Below are 19,562 nucleotides of genomic sequence, written 5' to 3'. Positions count from 1 at the left end.
CTATTAATGAATTTGGATATTTTCAAAAATCTTGGTACATATCCATTTTGATTCAAGATTAACCAGAGACTTCCTATTTTTATTTATTTAACACATATTTCCTGGGCACTCAGTACATGCTATGTACTGGGATGAATGGGGGCTGTACTTTGGTAAAAGAAATGGACAAAATCCCTGCTTTTATGTATTTAAAAACTGAGCATTGTCCACCTCAGGCATCCACTGTAGACCTTTCTGTGGTAGCACAAATTTAGTCTGCTACGCAGTAAATGCTTAGGTTAAAAACTGTCTCATGTTCTTTAATCCATCTATATAGTAAAAAGTATTAAATGAAAAAAAACAGCACAATATTTTAACTCAGGTGGTATAATTAATACGACAAATGGGAGTCTAGGATTACTCATTACTCATTTATTCTTTCCTTTAATACAATTTTATATATTCTGTGGACTAAAGGCAAGACCTGGTTAGCATTTTCCCAGTTTTCAAAGACTTAGTAAGCTAATGACACAACCACAGAACTGCTTCCTGATGGTTAAATGTGGTCAGAAGGGATGAAGTTCTGAACCAATAAAGCTGGTACTCTTTTAAGAAAAGGAAGAGATATCAGAGCTGTTTCTCCGCACACACACACACACACATGCGCACCCACACCAAGGAAAGGTCATGTGAGGGCACAGTGAGAAGGTGGTCATTTGCAACCCAGGAGATACACAGGAAATGTAGTCTGTGTATATACATAAATTCATACCTACCCACATCTATAAAATCTTACCTCTTTGCTCTCTTCCAGATCTGACTCGCTGCTGAAGTCTTCGGTGTTTAAATTTTCAAAGTCAGACTCTCCAACAGCAATTGGTACCGTCACAGTGAGGCTGGGGTTGTTTATGAAGGACATGTAATCACTTTCGTCAATAATGTATTTCTCAACACTGCTGCCGGTTCCTATCCCACTTGTAGTTCCGTTTACGTCTCTGAGATAGTCAAGATCTTTCCCGATTTCCGCTGTGTGGTTGGACATACAACTGTCTTTCTTATTATTTAGATCATCAAGTGGTTTAATTTCATCTAAAATCTTTTGTTTTCTAACAAAGGATTGTTGAATAAATTCATATATTTTTCTCTTCACATAAGCTATTCCCTTGTGCATCCTGTCCACAGCAATTTGGAGATTGTTCATCTCATTATCATCATCAGTGGCTGCAAGGTTGTCTGCACTAAATGAGCTCAGAAGCAAGGCCAGAAAGAGGTTCAGGACCTTAAAAATAATACAACATGATTATAATTTCACCCTAAGGTAAAGAAGAGCAGATTGAGATAATTTATTCCTCTAAGTCTGGAGGAAACTATAATTTTTAACAACTAGATGAGACAGAAACATCACAGCACAGTGATTAGAAGTTGAACGATCTGAATTTGTGGTCTGGCTCATAGCTTCCTTACTACACATCCTTGGGCAAGCACATGATTTCTGTCCATCTCAAGTTCTCCCCGCTATAAAAGAGAGAAGTTGAGTGGGCTGACCTAAGGTTAAGCTGAGTATAAAATTTTATGAGGATAAGAAAACGGATTGAAACATGCTCTACACAAAAGTTCTAACCTCAAAAATCATGAGTTTGCAATTACGCATTTAAATACATACTATGGTTTCTTTTTTGATAAACAGAGATAGTAAATGAAAAATACCTTTATAACCCAGAGTGAGAATCAGGGGCTTAACATAAGCATTGATGCCTGTTTTCTTAACCCATTGTACTTCTCATCCCCCACTGTTGATTAATTAGGAGAGCTATTTATAAATGATCCCTAATATGTCCATGAGGTTGGCATGTTAATTTATATACATCTATATCTTTTGGAATATATTATATATTTATATACTCTAAAGATTAATTAATGTTCCAAACTTAAGAGAGAGAAGAATTGATCCGTTACTCCATGTGGGTAATCTCAGGCATTGTTCACCAGCCGGTGTTTTGATTGAGAGCCAAAGGACAGCCACCCAGGTTAGCTAATGAATCTGCCATACGTCCTAGAGGGACTGAATGCCACATGCCATGAAGGGCAAGATGACAAAATCACTCTGAATACCTGAGGCACAGTTTAGTCTTACACTAGACTAAAGTAAATAACTAGAACCAAGTAAGATGGGTTTTCTCTAATCTTTCTTTCAGGCTTCTCCTTCTCTCTCTGAATTCATAAAACCTTTACCATATATCCTCCTAGGCCTGTCTTCAGAATGATACTCTATTGGAATTCACATAATACACGTGATGAAATGAATGACAACGTGGAGCCGAGTACGAAAACCACGGGGTTACTGCTCTACTGCTGTGTCATCAAAATGAGACTCAAAGGTAAGAGGCTTTTTAAATTATTAACCATCATTTTTGTTTCGGACAAAACAGTCACCATTGTATTACGCTCTTAATTTATTTCTGAAATATGTATCTTATATGGGTCCAACATACCACCAGGTTTCCAATGACCATGACCATCATGAAGACAGTGAGGCACATGGTCTGGCCCGCGACCTCCATGCAGTCCCACATGGTCTCTATCCACTCCCCGCACAGCACGCGGAACACGATCAGGAACGAGTGGAAGAAGTCATGCATGTGCCAGCGCGGGAGCTCGCAGCTGGGGGAGATCTTGCAGACGCAATCTTTGTAGCTCTTCCCAAAGAGCTGCATGCCGACCACGGCGAAGATGAAGACGATGATGGCCAGCACCAAGGTGAGGTTGCCCAGGGCCCCCACCGAGTTGCCGATGATCTTTATCAGCATGTTTAATGTTGGCCAGGACTTTGCCAACTTGAAAACTCGGAGCTGGAAAATAAAAATATCAATATGTATTATTATGATCTTTAAAAACCTTACATACATTCGGGTTTACCAAGAAATTAGCACTGAATCTCTTACATTTGTCCTGCCCTTGAACCCTTTCAGGTTCATGGCTAGTGTTTGGACCCCCTGCCCCCAGGAAAAATCTGGTTCTTCTATATTTTAGCCATGTAGATCACTTTCCCTAAGACTGAATTTTTAATGATTAGTTGGGGGCCTAATGGTCTTTTATTGATTTTGTGAAGGTGTTTCTAAGGTATACCTGGTACTATTATTAACATCTCAATCGCAATGATCTCTGCTGAAAGATATTGTCAATAGCATGTAGAGTAACATACTGAGCCCTACTATAAGTGGAGAAAAGTGTTTATTATTCATTAATGTTCCCTGGGGCATGGACATAACTAGATGTGCCTGCAGTTGAAAACCTGGAACTTTTCCCAAGACTATAATTCTTCCCCTGAGTTGCAAGAACATATATGTAAATCAATGTACATGCTAAGTAATCCTAAAGATTCCTCTCCTCTGATTTTGGGAAAGGGCATATTTTCCAAAGGTAGAATTAGGAAAGTTTGTACCTACACTGGATTATCATCTAGCATTACAAAGTGATGTTTTTATTTTCAAGTTACTATTAAAATATGATACATTTTCATTACAAATATTTTCTTAGATCCAGAAATATTAACTGAAGTCATTTTTAGAAAATGAGTAGTCAGAATGGTGACTGAGTAACATATTAAGCTTTACATGGCTATGCTTTTTTGCAATAAAAGTTTTTCTAAGTAAGTGGGGATAATTTTTCCATTTAGGTACAGTTTTGACAATGCAACTGTTACACAGAAACTTCAAATGTCAGTAGTTGTGTGGTCAAACCTACGACAGTACTATGCAGGAACCTGATCGTTGGGCAGGTTTTTGTTTTTGTTGTCAATTTATTTTGCTTTGTTTTTTTACCAGTCGGAATGAACGGAGAACTGATAATCCTTCCACATTAGCAAGGCCAAGTTCTACCAGGCTGAGCGTCACAATAAAGCCATCAAAGATATTCCAGCCTTCTTGGAAATAATAGTAAGGATCCATTGCAATAATTTTCAGAAACATTTCTGCTGTAAAGATCCCAGTGAAGACCTAAGATCAAAACAAAATTACTCTAACGCCATCAGTGATGAAAAAGTGGAATGACACAGTATTTGCTTTTAGAACAAAATGTTGATGTTACGTTCACCCTCGTGTTTCTATTCCTAGCTTACATTTGTATAGTTATTTTATAGTTGATTAAATGCTGTCATGTACATTATTGCATTTTATCATCACACAAGGTTATTAAGTGGCTGAGGCAGGTATTGTAATTATTACATTACTGATGAGGAAACAGGTCTTCAAATGGGTGCAATGACTGGCCTGCTTTACACAATAGAAAATCTCAAACTAGGATTTGAGTGCAAATCTCTTTGAACTAGTGTTCTTTCCATTGCATCAAACTGCCTTCTCCTCTAGACTTTATACAGCAAGGTAATGACAAGATTTTGCCCACGAACAGTTTTATTTATCTATAAGCTTATTTCCATTTCCCTCAAATCACATAGTTATACATGTATACCTATTACTATAACATGTGCATACTTTTATCAATTTATTATGTTCATGACAAAAATACTTCCATAGTATAAATACTAGAGTTTGAAAAATATAAATATTAAAATGCAGGATGTGTTACATGCTTTTTACTATCAAAGACTCTAAACCTCAAAACAAATATGGAAATCCATATATGGCTTTAAGGACTTCTTTCTTTCAGCAAATAAAAGCTGATATTCCTAAGTTGAGTCAACTGACAAACACTTTAATAATTCATGTTTTTTAAGCATAGAAGAGAAAGAATTAAGTGGCAACCTTCACCAAAAATGGCCTTGCTACTCACATAGGTACACAAAATGTCCTCGAGGTTTTCAATATTTTATGGTTTTGATATAGAATTGATGGACAAAATAATACATTCCTACCTAGATCTTGAAAGTGGAAAAGCTGGAGATATTTTTGAATTGCTAAATGGTTGCTTACAATGATGACGATTAAGCATGATAAAAAAGATCTACAATTTAAGTTTAGCCTTTGACAGGTAGGGAAACTTAATAGCATTTCAAAAAGCATGCCCTTGGCTTGCTTCTGCATCTTGAAAAAGTGATAAATATCAATATTAACCTTCCAAGTAGTACCAGTGCCTATTCTTCTCAGCTTTTGCTTTGACTGTACGGCCAATGATGTTGGCAAAAAGTAGAGTGGAGCCAGAGAGATATAATTCCCGCCTTTTGGGAGCCAGGAGGTAAGAAGGGTGGTGGAAAGACCACCACGATCAACTGTTACATGTACACAGTTTCTCAAACAGAAAATTTGACGTTTGAACACATTGACCTTCCAATATGCTTACCAAGTTTCCTACTGTAAGCACGTTATTGAATTGCGCCGTCATCGGGTAGTGCTCCATGGCCATGAAGAGCGTATTTAAGACAATGCAGATGGTGATGGCCAGGTCGACAAACGGGTCCATCACGACCAGGTTGACGATGTGCTTCACCTTCAACCAATATGGCGAGCAGTCCCAGATTAAGAATATGTTGGAAAATTTATACCAACAGGGTGGGCATTTCTGCCTGGATTCTTCGAGTTCTAGATTTAAAAAAAGAAAGAAGCACCAAAGATGTATTTTACATGCATATATATTTATTTACTTCAGATCCACTAGACTTCAGTAATCAATACATTTCCATTTGCTAGAGAGCCAATCTCTTTTGGACCTGGAAAGAAAAAAAGAAGTAGTACTCCTTAGGACTCCCAAAGAAATCTCTTCAGACATACGTAGAGAGCAGAGGTAGCCGAGAACGTTTTTCCACTCATATACATTGCTAATGTTGCTCAGCACTTGGCCTTAAGTAATGGTCTTTTAAGTGACGTCTCAGTAGGAACATGGTTGGGGGAGTGTAGACACTGTGTGTCATCCTGTGTTAATGTCTGGCTAAGCTGTCATGCTCAGGCTCTTAGGAGATGGGGTTGGGATGGATAAGAGCCAATATCACTTTTTTAAACTTTTTATTTTGTGAAAACAACCTACTCCTCCCCTCTAATCTTGAGAGTATTTAAGATGATTTTGGAAGCCAGAACTAAGTGGAACAGAAGACAGGGTCACTATGACTAACAGGGTTAGAAACTCACAACAGAAATGCTTTATTCTGCATTTTCAAGGAGTTGTCATACACAGGAAAGCATTCTTTAGAGTTCCAGTATCACTGAGTTTAACCTTTTTTAAAGCTTCTAGAATATATGAGTAAGTAGGTATAACAATAAGTAGGTATAACTCTTAAGACCTATTATATTCCCTTTAGCATGTACTGTTTTCGACTCACAGAGATAATTGTTTCAAATTAAACAATATAAATTTAGTGAGGATAATTGAAATGGAAATAGAACTAGTTACAAACCTTCTACTGTATTTGTTAAAATGCTGGCTATACTCATTGCTCTTTGTCTTTGGGAAGGATCTTCTAGAAAGTCCATGGACACATGGAAAGAACTTGATCTTCTTTTTCTCATTTCAGTTTCAGTGGTTGTTCCCTATAAAGAAAATGCTAATGTATTAAGTGATTAACTTGAGCAATATGATAAGCAAACAACTAAGTGTGACAGTAAATTTCATGAAACACATGCATCATGCACTTTCATATTTAATTGCTGATGGCAGATATTGCTGACTTATTGTATCATTAACCTGGAATATCCAAACTGTCAACCATTTAGTCATACAGCAAACCCTGAGGTTTTTTTAACCCTCTGATTTCACAATTTTATGATACAATATAATTTTGATATAGTTGATAAATTTGAGACATATTGAACAGTTATCCTTATTTCTGAACAAATAGTAAACATAGTTTGATAAGTCATATAAATGATCAAGACATTTTACTTTGAGAAGGTAGCCATTTATTTTCAAAAAAAATGCAAATGATTATCACACATGGAGCTGCCATCTCATTTTTGGGACACAAAACACTGATGGTTATTGACAACACAAACTGTATGTTAAAAAAAACCACACATGTGCTGCATGGACCACAGTTTCATCCAGGGCACCAAAGCAATAAGTCATCTAATTCTGACTTAGTCACGCCTCATCATGCTGATATATTTCCAAGTGAGTTAACAGCCTAATAAGAGGCAACATGTGCTTAGAAATTCCTCAAACAGGCACACATTCACAAACACATAACATACCTTTGTACACAGACAATTCTTTTATATCTGCATTAATAATTTATTTGTGTCTCTTCATTTACATGAGTTTTGAGAAGACCTATATCAGCATTTTTTTTTTTTTGGTAAGACAAATGTGAGCACTAGAAATGTTAAGGTAACAGTGAAACTATCTATTTAGGCACAGTGTTCTTGAAAATCTTCTAAACTAAAGCAGAGCTCTGTTAGAGAATCTGTTGGAAAGATGTATTATATACACCCTTCACACTTAAACATGGGAATCATTCATTTACTTTTATGCCAGGGTTTTGGGGGATCTCCTGTCTAAGTTCAGCATTGGTATATAGACAATCCTCCAACTGGAGGCAGTCATTTACTATTGTGCCTAATTTATCCTTAGCATGTTTAATAAGTAAATGCAGCCACGCGATATGCAAGAGAGTGTTGAGGCTTTACGTTTTAGTTGGTTAGTCTAATAGGTATTTCAAGATGCAGGTGCATTCACAGCTTGACCAACCAGGAATCATTCTCAAGGGGTTCCATTCTGTAGAAACACTGGCTGGTGCAGCAATAATGGGCCGGCCATGCCTAAACTATTTAAAACTTCCTTACATTGTCATCAGTAGCTGGCTTATCTATTATCACCTCTGGCAGAAGCTGTCCAACAGGCGATGTAGGAACCGAGGGTCCACCCACCAAGGAAACCACACCATTGCAATCCACAGTGCTGTGCATCTTGCCATTTGTCGGAAACATGGCCAGCATCCGGGACGACCTGCTGGTCTGACTCAAGTTACTGTTGCGTCGCTCTCCGTGCCGTCGGGGCACAAACAGCGAGTCTCTCCGGCTCTCATTATCCTCAAAGGTACTGTGCTCGTCATCAGCAAAATCATTCTCCGATCCCACATCCTTTGCTCGCCCTCTAAAGCTGAAAAGGCTTGTTCTGCTATTTCGCCTTGGAGAAAACAGGGAGCCACGGATGCTCAACAATGACTAGAAGTTGGAAACAACAAAAAAAAGTAAAAATCATATTAATATAGTTATTTTGAAAGAAAAGTTGAGGGAGATTCAGCATTCATAAAAATGCGATTCATTCCTTTTGATTAACATTCTCCTTCGAGGTGCATTCAACATGAAATTTAATTTGTTTTATAGGAGAACGTTTCTAGTCCTTGAGACGAATGAATAGGGAGGTAGATCACTACTTAAAGATACTGAAAAAACAAAACCTTGAGCCACATTTTTCAAGTTCAAAAGGAAACATCCTTAGTCCATTACTACAGACGTCTTAAACATTCAATAAACATCAGCATGACCTTAACAATTTTTCATTGCTCTTTTCTTTCAATTCCAACACTTTTCATAAATTGTTTTAGTCCATCTTTTTAAATTCACTTTAAATGATTCATTATTTCTGTTTCATCTGTGAGGCACAGTGTTGCTGAAACCTGAACTTAAGACATTTGAAATTCCAAGCAATGTGCTTCTCAGTAAAGTATATACCATGACTAATATTTTCAGAAGCACACATGATGATTTATAAAGAAATTAGAGGGAAAAAAACAACAACATAAAATAACCAAAAAGACACGACTGCTCAGCTAACCCCAGATCCACGTTGTTTTTTCTATTAAAAAAGGGGTTAAGTGTCATTAGTTACAACAAGAACCAGCAGAAGGGATCAGGATGAGAATCCAGGTCTCCTGACTTCAATCCCGGGTCATCTCAGCTACTCCAAGCTGTAGACTTAGATACATGTGGAGTAAAATTTTCGCATAACTGTGTGAAGTAGGGCTAGGTTTAAATATAATAAACACAGCAGTCAATTCAGTCGATGAAAATTCCTAAATCTGATTGAATTCCCCCTTTCCGTGCAGTGTGATTGCCACCCACGCACCCCTGGGCGCCCCAGCCCCGTACCTGGTGTGGGGAGGAGTACCTCTTCTCGTAGGTCAGCCGATTCCCCTCGATGGAGAAGCGAAACCCCTTCCTCCTGATGCTGTCTTCAGATTCCGACTTGTGGAATTCATCCTCATCTTTCTCTTCCCCACCTGACTGTTCTTTCTGTTTTCTTTTCTTTCTCCGATTTCTTCTTTCCTTTGCGCTCTTGGAACTCAACTTGGACGTTTCGGAGGAGGTGTCGGAAAGCCCGCGCGCCGCGCTCGGGTCCCCGGAATGCTCGGAGGCTGTCACCGCGGCCGCCTGCCACGTGGGGCGGAAACGGTTTTAGCACGGCAAGAAGACCATCTTTAAAAAAAATGGCTCCACTATTTGGACAGCATTTAAACACTACATTTAGCTGACTCCGTCTGATCGGAGCTGCATAGAAGCAGCTCTGTGAGTACAAGGGAGTTGTTTTTCTTTCCACCTAATGAAGGCTCTCAGAGCTAATTTGGTTTTCTCTGTGCTAACATTTATTGTATTTGTCTTACGCTTTATAGAACACATATTCAAACGGATCAATCAGCCATCAACAAGAACATAAAGTCCTATTACTTTTGGGGATTTGATTTACTCTCAAAATTGGTATTTAATTAGCACTGTCTTCTTTTCTCTGAAAAAGAAACTGGTGCATGGAAGAAAAGCTGCTGACTTACTTAAGGTCATATCCAAAGAAAGGAGGAATCAGGTAAGATCTGAGGTGCCTCTCTCTAGTTACTGAAACCGGGTTGTCCAACACCCTCAAAATATCATCAATCAGATGAATGGAAGATGATAAACTCCCTTCCCTCAGAAGACTGGAGGAGGGAGGGTCGATGGCTGCTGCCAAGCAAGACAAGGCCCCAGCTTCTGCACCTTAGCACTGGTTCTTGCTGGCCACACGGACGTGGAATGAAAACAATGCTTTTTGATCACAATTTGTACCGGTACTAAGTTGGTACTAATAATAAGTTTTGATGGTCATCATTGTCCCCACAGTGCTCTCAATCCAGGGGCTCCTGAAAGCACATAAATATCCCCTGAACAACCCTCTTCTATAGTAATGACAATGAGTTTGTATGCTTGATGGAAAGAGGAGAGATGGAAGGGACAGGAGAGGTATTTTATTGTACTACGAGTTTTAACACCTCACGATAAGAATACGTAATCCTTGGGTTAACTGATCTCCATAAAATTGGTGACTTTCACATGCCTGCTGGATACTGCTGTGTCAGAGAACATGACATTATTTGACTGTTTCCTTATATTTGTAATACAATTAAGCAACCACATTAAATGCCATTACATTTTTGGTTAAAGAAAAGAACAGTTTCTAAAAACCAGATGAACATCTTTTTAGATAGCCAGTAATTTTTTCTAAGAAAAGATGATTTCTTAGGACTTTCTCGTATTGCCAATATACTCATTCAGTAAAAGTTTCTCACTTTAGAAGACTCCAAAATCACTTTTTCATGAGATAGTTCTGTTGTGGTCAATATTGTAAACATCTTAGGATAATTAAATTATCTGTACATGATCAAAATGCAGAACTCTTTATTAAATCATTACTACCAGCTTCTCTTAAGTACATTCAGTTATCTGTCTCTTACATTCTCTCCAGTATTTTTTAACAGTGAAAACAATAGAAAAGGATCATACCATGAGACAGGACATATTTGATATGGTGAATTTACCTGAGCTGCTTCCTGTTGTTTTTTAAGCTGTTCTAGCATCTGCTGAAACTCAGCCTCTTTCTGTTCTGCCTCTTCCAAGGTGGCCTGATTCTGTTCCTCATAGGCCATGGCCACAACAGCCAGGATCAAATTTATCAGATAGAATGAGCCCAGGAAAATGACCAGCACAAAAAATATCATGTATGTTTTTCCAGCAGCACGTAGTGTCTGGAGATAAGAACATAGGAATTATTTTTTTGATATTATTTCACTAACTCATACCATTAATTTTTAACTTAACTGTGTGTCTTATAAATATAAATAACGAATAATAATATAAATAAGTAATAATGAATATAAATAAATAATAATCTGCTATAAATAATCATTATGATGGTCACATCGCCTCCTACCTCTTTGACTGTTTCTCTAACCTATCCTCTTCTTTCTTCCCTAAGTCATGCATTAACATTCTGATCTCTAGGGGGACTTCTTGGATTCACCAAGAATTAAAGTCAAATAAAATACCACGAAGACCTCCATCAAAGAGCTGGGCCTTTGATCAAAGTCAAGGAAGAGACCTCAGTTATCTTTCTACATCTGTTTACTCATTTTCATCACCTGCTACCTGAGGGATAATGCTTGAGGGGGCAGATGGGACTGAGGGAAGGCATGCCTTCTGTTTGGGAGGATCTGTGTCTGTAGGAAATCGATTTTGAGCAAGTGGAAATGAGAGATATAATTAATAGGATAAAGGAACTTGAATCTCCAGATTTCATGTTCTGTTCTTTCCACTAGATTGTGCTGTGGTTGGAGATCTTCACTAAGCTGGTTTTCTTATATACATCTACTTAAATTCAGTATGTGTCTCTTCAGGTTCTCACCAGTTGGTAAAGATTTTCCCAGAAGTCCTGAGTCATCAGTCGAAACAGGGACAAAAAAGCCCAGCTGAAGGTATCAAAGCTTGTGTAACCATAATTGGGATTTCTACCAGCTTTCACACACATATATCCTTCTGGACATTGACTGCAAATGGTGCAAAAGAAAGTCTTACAAGAAATTCTTTTCTTTTTCATTCTGGAAGCATGCTATATTTATTGTCTAGCTAGGAAGATTTGCTATTTCAAGGGATAGAAATATGATAAATAAGTAACTAATGCTTTGCCAACTTTTGAATTAACATAACTTTTTAGCCACTTGATGTCATCATTAAAAATCGCATAGAATTTATAATATTTTACAAAGCTATTTTCTGCTGTTAATTAGCATTTTTTTTTTACATATCTTGAGCTCATTTTCTCTACTATGGAGCCACTAGAGTTGACTCATAGCTCACACACACTCATCTAAGGGAGACAGTATTAGAACTAATGTTTTACTCCTTCTTTAATGAAACATAAAAGCTTGCCTAATATTTAAATAATCCCTCATCTAATAAATGGCCTTCATATAGAAAATTAGTAAGAATAAAGTTAGTTGACTGCTAATTTATACAAAAAAAAAGACACACAAACATACACAAATTATTGGCTTACCCTGCATCAGAGCTATTTCCGCATAGCAGTGCATCTAAACTACCTTCCAGACTATAATGATATCCTGTTTAGAACAAAAAAAGTCATACAATAAACATCTGCATTACACTGCAAAATGAGAACAAGAAGAGCAGGCCCTACTTTTAGGATTCATTGAGTAATTTTAAATACTCTAACTAATTTACTTAAAGACACAGGTATTTGCCCCTTCTCCCTCCAAATACTAGATATTATACTAAGGGGATTGGACATGTAATAGTATAAAGCATTTGTTCTTTATGAATATAAAATAGTGATAGTCACAGGTGATAACAATATTTTAAGATGTACCAGTGTTTTTCTACCATTCTTATAAAAATTAAAATTTCATTCTGCAAAAATAGATAAGAATGACAGGGATTTCTTTGCTTTCTTGAAACAGCCATATACTTAAAAATAAGGGAATTATATCTTTTCTGGTCTTTTATTTTTTTTAACACTATTTATAAATGTTTTAATAATTAGTTATCATTTACATTCTACCAACTTCCAGATATCATAGGCAGCTTATAGTAAAAGATGTATGTGTCATGCCAACTACTAAAACAAATGAAATAAACATCTTAAATGCTAAAACTAAAACAATTGCTATAGGTGAATATCACATTATCTCAAAGTTTTCTGTCTCTGGCAAATTCCTTAGACTCTTTCAATGTCCAGTTGACATGTTACTTTGGTGATTTTTTTCTTGATATTCTCTACTTCCTTCCCACTAAAGATTGGCAAAATTAAGTCCTCTCACTGTGCTTCCAGTAACATATATATACTTCTATTATTATTATACTCACTGTCCTATATTGCAGTTGTTACAAAAGTTATTCCTCTTTGAAAGAAAGTCTAATCATTTTAATAATAATAGTAATAATCTCCTTATTATTAGTGTTCGGGTGGGATCTAGTGTGGGACCTAGTAGCCTTTCAATAAGGTTCATTGAATGAGTAAGTACAGGTATGACAAAAACAGGAACACAAGGAATTAATGATCATTTTCTAATTTTTAAGAAGAGGTATTTTGGGTTTTGTAAGAAGAAATATTTTCTAGACACTAAATTTTCAAATAAATTTATTCTATGCAAGTTCTGTAAGGAATACAAAAACACATAATGGGAAATATTTTCATTTCCATTATCTTTATGTCTTCTAACATAGATAGGAAAATTAAGAGAGAATTTATTAACTTTTAATTAAAATTTAAATAAAGTAAAAGGAATATGACAGTTCCTAGATGAATTTCTGATACCAGATATTTATAAATGAGGCTTTGTTCAAAACGCAATGACCTATAAGCTTAATCTGAAGAAAATATAACTTTCAGTCATAATGTTTATCTTTAATTTTAATAAATTTAATTTTCTATTACTTTCAAAGACAAACCATTTTATTTACATTTGCATTAGGCTTAAATAATCCCTTTCAACAAATGGAGTATTATTAGGGAAAATGATGAACAGATTTTTAGAGCTGAAAATGATCTCAGATATTCTTGATTTCCTTTGGTTTGAAGACAAGAAAAAAGAGTTCAATAAATTTTCACTAGAGAGAATAAATGCTAAGTGACATCCTCATAGTTTCTTGATCTTAGATAAAAAAATAAATAAATTTCAGGGCGTTGGTGGCAGCAGTACACTTATTGGTTTCATATGAAGCAAATAAGAAATACTTCATATATTGCCTCTGCACGTATTTTTCTTAATGCATTTTCCTTAATCCAGAGATTTACAACCATTTCATGACTTATCTGTACATCACTAATATCATGAAAGAGTTAATCTGTATCAACTAAGGTTTTTTCCAAATCTAGAGCTATAAATGGTTAGTTTTTTTGTTATGCTAACATTAAGAATTATCAAACCACTAGCAACCTTCAATGACTAATCCTACTTGTCCTCTATAACAGGTCAATAAGGTTTTCTTTCTTTGATTTTTTTCCTAAGTATTACTCATCACCTTAAGATAAAAAAATATAGCTATTTTTAAGTCCATCTAGAGTTTAAATTTTATATATTTAATATTGTTCCTTAAAAAGAAGATTCCCTTTCCCCATGAATCATGTTCTAACCTCTCTGCTTTTCAAATATTGCTACTGGCAGACACTAAGATTAAATAAAAGAGAGAAAAAATTTTACATCTCTATTGTCACTTTAAAAAGAGAAAGGATATTAGGCCAATTATTTTTCCTTCCTTCTAGAATAGACATACTTAGATGTTTGACTATTGTGTCTAAACTCTTGAAATAAAGACAAAATGATCCCCATAAATTCACCATAATATCATGTTTTTTCTCTCTCCTTAATTTAAGACTCTAATTTCCTTCCCGTTTATGTAATACTTTTAATTCTTATTATACTAATATAAGAATAATGTTTATCTTTAGGTCTCCTTTGATTTCCATAAAATGGTAACTTAACTCTAAGCACCATGACACCATGTATCATCACCACTGTTTTCCCAGCCTCCTGTACAGTTTCTGGTATATACAAGGCATCTGTAATTAGAGTTCCATGGGTTACTTTCATGTAGTACTTTATTACAAAAGGCCTTCAAATATTTCATGTCAGGTGATTGTCTCATTCACCATGAAAAGAACGTACAGCAGCCAAGATCCTAGGAAAATTTCTTTCTAGCTGAATTCTTCAGCCTCCCACTTGATGATATAGCAGAAAATGCATTTAGGAGTCAAAATTAGAATCGTTTCAATGAAATAATTAAATGGATGTGCAAACCATCGATAAGGGGATTAAGAGATCACAACCTGTTATTCAATCATGTAAAAGAAAAAAAAAATTTTTCCATGACTAAGTGGAAGGCAGATGAACAATGAAAAAATAAATGTACATAACAGTACTTCTTACTTGAATCTTGAATATAGGATTTCCAGTCAAACTCAATGAGAGTTTCGTTTACAAGCGTGCCGTTGTAATTCACAGTTATATTCTTCTCTAGGCTGTGTTCTTCCAGGGAAGCATTGGTGGGAGGCCACTGGACACACTTATTCCGCAGGTTGCCCATGAAGAGCTGCAGTCCAATCAGGGCAAACACGCTCAGACAGAACACGGTCAGGATCATGACGTCTGAGAGCTTCTTCACAGACTGGATCAGGGCCCCCACGATGGTCTTCAGGCCTGAAAGGAAGAAGGCTATCACTGTGAAGAAGAATATGACATCTGAAATAGAAAAAGCCTCACACGACTTTCTTGAAAACATAGATTCCATGCATAAGTCCGAAAATGAGTGCAAGGCGAATAGTGGAAGAGCAGCCCTTCATGATGGGCTGAAGCGCTGTGGAGGTGAACTCCAAAGACGCGGCGATCCGAACAGTGAGTTAAGATCCACATCCCGGGGCAGTGAGAAAAAACAGTGGGATGTTCGTAGTTCTCAAGAAGCCTCAGTTAAGGAAAGGACCTTGTACTTCGCCTTTCCACTAATGAAATTTGCCCCACACTTCCATTAGACTCAGTTTTCAGTTTCATAACAAATTACCTGAATAAATATTTCCAAACCCCTATTTATAGATAGGAAAAGTTTTGCTGTAAAACTGGAGGTGGTTTGGAGTATGACTGCCCTTTAAGATAATAAATCTTCCATGCAGCTCATGCTACTCTATATTATCTTCTTCTTAAGTCTTTTTTTTTAGCAATATTAAGATTCACATTGTATTTACATAGTCATCAATGCCTCCAGTGAAAAAGAAATCACAGATTGGTACATTTAATAGGGAACAAACCCTTGGTACAACTAACATAGAGGGAAAAAAATGACATCTCTAAGTGCAAATCATACAGGCCACATATTAACATTAACAGTGTCTCATGCAAGAAATTGTTAAATGCTGAGGTTGATGAAAAATATGAAGACATAAAACTTATGTCCAAACAATAAGAATAAGAAATACTCAATTTTGGTTATTTTGGTTATTAGGATCCCCGACTTTCTGTAATGCTGAATGTCAAGCAAAGAAGCTGTTGCTGAAAAAAAGCATGGTATTTAACCTAACTCTCACCTGGAATGACTGAAATTGTTTTCAGTGCTCGGAGAACTCTGAATGTTCTCAACGCTGAGACGTTGCCCAGGTCCACAAACTCTGTCACGTACCTGTAATAGGGAGTTCACACACACAGTAACAGGATACAAAGGAAGAGCTGTCGGTATGAGGAGCCTTATGCTTTATTTACACTAGTCACTTCTTACCTGGAATTACAGAAATAGTTTTCAAAGCTCTCAAGACTCTGAAAGTGCGAAGAGCTGAAAAATTGCCTAGGCTTATAAATTCTGTTACATACCTGTAGAATTAAATCAGAGTTATTCAAGATTTAAGCATGACTTATATTATTTGCTTGGGTCTTTTATAAAGACCTTCTTGGTGATTTTAAATGATAATATTGTAGGTAGCAATTCAGAAATAGAGTCTAATGCTCTGTTTCTCTTTATTCACATAATTTAAGGCCATCAACCAGATGCAAACTTCATGAAGTATACAATCTTGTTGCCATTTTAGAGAACAATACATTCAACATCATATGTAACTTAGGAAAATTAAGTAAAAAGAAAATAAATCTTGGCCATATTTTCAGGGTTTCAGTTAGAAAAAAAAATGCATGGAATCATCCAAGAGAAATTTAATCAGGAAAAGGTAGATTGCCTTACTGACCATCTGCATGTGAAAAGGTTTTCCTAGTGTAACTCTTAAGTGAAAGTCTGGCAAATTAAAAACAACATTTCATGAGGGCTCAGTCAGGCCCCTGCCCTTACTGTTATTTCATTGTCAAAAAGTGGTAGTCCCAATATGCTTTCTTTTGAACTGTGGCCAGAAGAAATGGTGAAAATCTGCTCATTCTGACTAAATATGGAATTAAGACGAGACAGGCAGCATTTGGAGCCCTGAGTATATCAGGTCCGCTTCTCTTATCCACCTGGTTACACCTGTAAGAAGTCAAGAAGGTCAGCTCCTGAAGGAAGGAAGAGGGTAAGGGTGTGGGTCCACCTTCCACATTCTAATTTCACCTCCTCCTGAATGGCTTTCTATTTTTTGGTCTGAGTCTCTCCTTCCTTGGGGGAGTTTATCACTAGGGAAAAAAAAGGACAGGAATGCAGAAATTGTGCTTATTACTGAGTGTATCTGAATGGGAGATACATAAGAAGGTTTATATTGAGGGTAAAGAAAGAGATGAGGAAATTATAACGTGAGAGAAGAAAAAGGGATCAGGTGAGAAAAAGGAAGAGGCATGGTGTCTCTTTGTAAGTCTTACAATTTGCTGATGACATAATAATTTATTAAAGACCTAATTTTTTTCCTATTAGTCTGATTTTTCAGAATATATTGATGTTAGTAGATGCTAATTTTCCATTATTCTACCAAACCAATAAAAGAAGATGGAGAAAGCACAGAATTAGGGTAAGGTCAATGACAATTAGTGCGGCCAGCCAAGTTGCTTGTGGCTGTAATTTTAAAAAGCCACAGATGTATTATGAATACACTTCTGCTCTCATATCAGTGTGTGTGTGTGTATGTGTGTGCATGTGCGCGTGTGTATATGTGTATGTTGAAAAAGCAGCATGAAGGAAATAGGCTGACAGGTAGTTGTTACAGGTGAAGATTGTAGTTTTAAACCTCTGTAAAGTCTCTATGCCAAGTGAAATGCCACTTTGACCTCTGTTGTGCTAGATTAAAATCTGGAACTTAAATGCATAAATCACACCAAGATATTCAACAGCTAAAGTAGGCTTTTTCTTTAAAAGCATAAACATTCATAGAAAGCAAACCATATTCTCCTTAGGAGTTTCAAAAAGACACTTACGCAAATGTAATGACAGTAAAGTCGAGCCAGTTCCATGGGTCCCGAAGGAAAGTAAAATCTTCTAAGCAGAAGCCCCTTGCAATGATTTTTATAAGTGATTCAAAAGTATATATTCCTGTGAATGTGTACCTGGAGACAAGCATCCAAAAAAAATTGATAAAGTCATAATTTTATTTCATAATATATCAATTTCCTATCAGTCTGCCAGTGGAATAGAGGAATATTAAAACAGGAATCTAAGTAGGTTGATGTTACTTTATGGAAATAAAATATAGCCCTAAATTTAAGTTCAGCTCCCTAACACATGAAGAGTTGTTTTTAAAGTGTTCTAAGGGCAGAGTGAGAAACAAACGCTGTATGAAGTCTATGTAGCTACTGCCTGAAATGTGTTGGTATTGACATAAATGAAGAGAACCCCCTGAGAATTGTCCCATACAGTCACATGACGGAGCAGCCAATCAATACTATTGCAAAAGCATAAAATGACTTTCCTTCAGAAAGTAACAAAACTCAATTTCAATCATGTTTTATGAATGAAAGAATGTTAATGCATTATCAAGTCTTATGTTTTTCCCTTTCTACAAGATGAAATAGGGTACCTTACTTGGAAAAAGGATTTCATTAACATCAAAGTGGATAACTCTAGAGTCATGAGAGCTGAAAATTTAATTTTGACTAAAATATTGGGCTAATTCAGGAGCTTAAATGTTTCCAACATCTTACTCTTCTAGGCAGAAGTTGGAAAATAGAAACAGGGTAACTGGAGACCTGTGGGTCTCAGGTGTTAACTTGAATACTTCAGGAATTCTTTGTATACGAATTTTATTATTCTCTTCAGAATCTTTGTCACTTTCGGATTGGCTCCAACCTGTCCAAGAAGGGAAGAGGCTCTTGGGAGGAGCCCTGTGGTTGTTTTAAGGATCAGCAGCCATAGAGCAACAGTGGCCCACGGAGAGTGGTACACAGCCCCCCAGCAGTGAGCCAAAGCTGGCCTCTCTGCCCTCAGAGGGATCCCAGATGGAGCCCATCAGCAGAGTTAGTAATGCTCTGGCTTCTGAAATCGCTACCCACATTTTCACTTCAGTTATTTTAACCTTCAGTCTACTGAATTTTCAAGTTCTAAAATCCCAAATTTGGGGATTTTTTTAAGTGAATTTCTTTGGTGATCACACTTTCAACTGATACGGGCCAGACATGAAGTGTGTGTGCCTGATGGAAGTCAAAACTTTGTGAGGCATGTGTAACCTACCCTTGTAAATTCTTAACCCACTGAATTCACCTGGAATTTAACTGGAACCAAGGTCTACCACATTGGTTCTTTTCTGCCATTTGCTTTGGCCCCTGTAGATGACAATGGAAAAGTGGTGAGTGTCTAACGGGCTTCTGCTAACCACCAACTACAGGTGAAGGAGAGACGTCAGGCCCAACTCTAGCAGGCCTGAGGGTCAATGAGTATTATCTTCCTATTTTGTAACTGTATCTACATATGACTTTAATAAAAATCCTC

General features: G+C 36.7%; 1 protein-coding gene across 9 annotated transcripts in view; it reads right to left on the bottom strand.

Moving 5' to 3' along the window:
- LOC118911834 (sodium channel protein type 1 subunit alpha) overlaps nucleotides 1-19,562 on the bottom strand; it is a 126,702-nt gene that overhangs the window by 33,844 nt on the left and 73,296 nt on the right. For 6 of the 9 annotated variants that reach the window (XM_057505463.1, XM_057505462.1, XM_057505469.1 and 3 more), the window contains 13 exons: nucleotides 18,056-18,184; nucleotides 16,261-16,352; nucleotides 15,113-15,382; nucleotides 12,223-12,286; nucleotides 11,572-11,713; nucleotides 10,709-10,915; nucleotides 9,015-9,296; nucleotides 7,707-8,087; nucleotides 6,323-6,455; nucleotides 5,275-5,513; nucleotides 3,801-3,974; nucleotides 2,472-2,828; nucleotides 776-1,258 (listed from right to left, as the gene is read on the bottom strand). In XM_057505463.1, coding sequence (XP_057361446.1) covers nucleotides 776-1,258; nucleotides 2,472-2,828; nucleotides 3,801-3,974; nucleotides 5,275-5,513; nucleotides 6,323-6,455; nucleotides 7,707-8,087; nucleotides 9,015-9,296; nucleotides 10,709-10,915; nucleotides 11,572-11,713; nucleotides 12,223-12,286; nucleotides 15,113-15,382; nucleotides 16,261-16,352; nucleotides 18,056-18,184 — 2,953 coding nt within the window. The remainder of the gene's footprint in view (nucleotides 1-775; nucleotides 1,259-2,471; nucleotides 2,829-3,800; nucleotides 3,975-5,274; nucleotides 5,514-6,322; nucleotides 6,456-7,706; nucleotides 8,088-9,014; nucleotides 9,297-10,708; nucleotides 10,916-11,571; nucleotides 11,714-12,222; nucleotides 12,287-15,112; nucleotides 15,383-16,260; nucleotides 16,353-18,055; nucleotides 18,185-19,562) is intronic. The other 3 variants (XM_057505465.1, XM_057505468.1, XM_057505466.1) reach the window with 2 other exon arrangements.

This window comes from Manis pentadactyla, chromosome 8 (assembly GCF_030020395.1).
Source record: "Manis pentadactyla isolate mManPen7 chromosome 8, mManPen7.hap1, whole genome shotgun sequence".
In the NCBI taxonomy this organism is placed as follows: Eukaryota; Metazoa; Chordata; class Mammalia; order Pholidota; family Manidae; genus Manis; species Manis pentadactyla.
The sequence above is the reverse complement of the archived record's forward strand: the minus strand, read 5'-3'. Positions and strand labels throughout refer to the sequence as shown.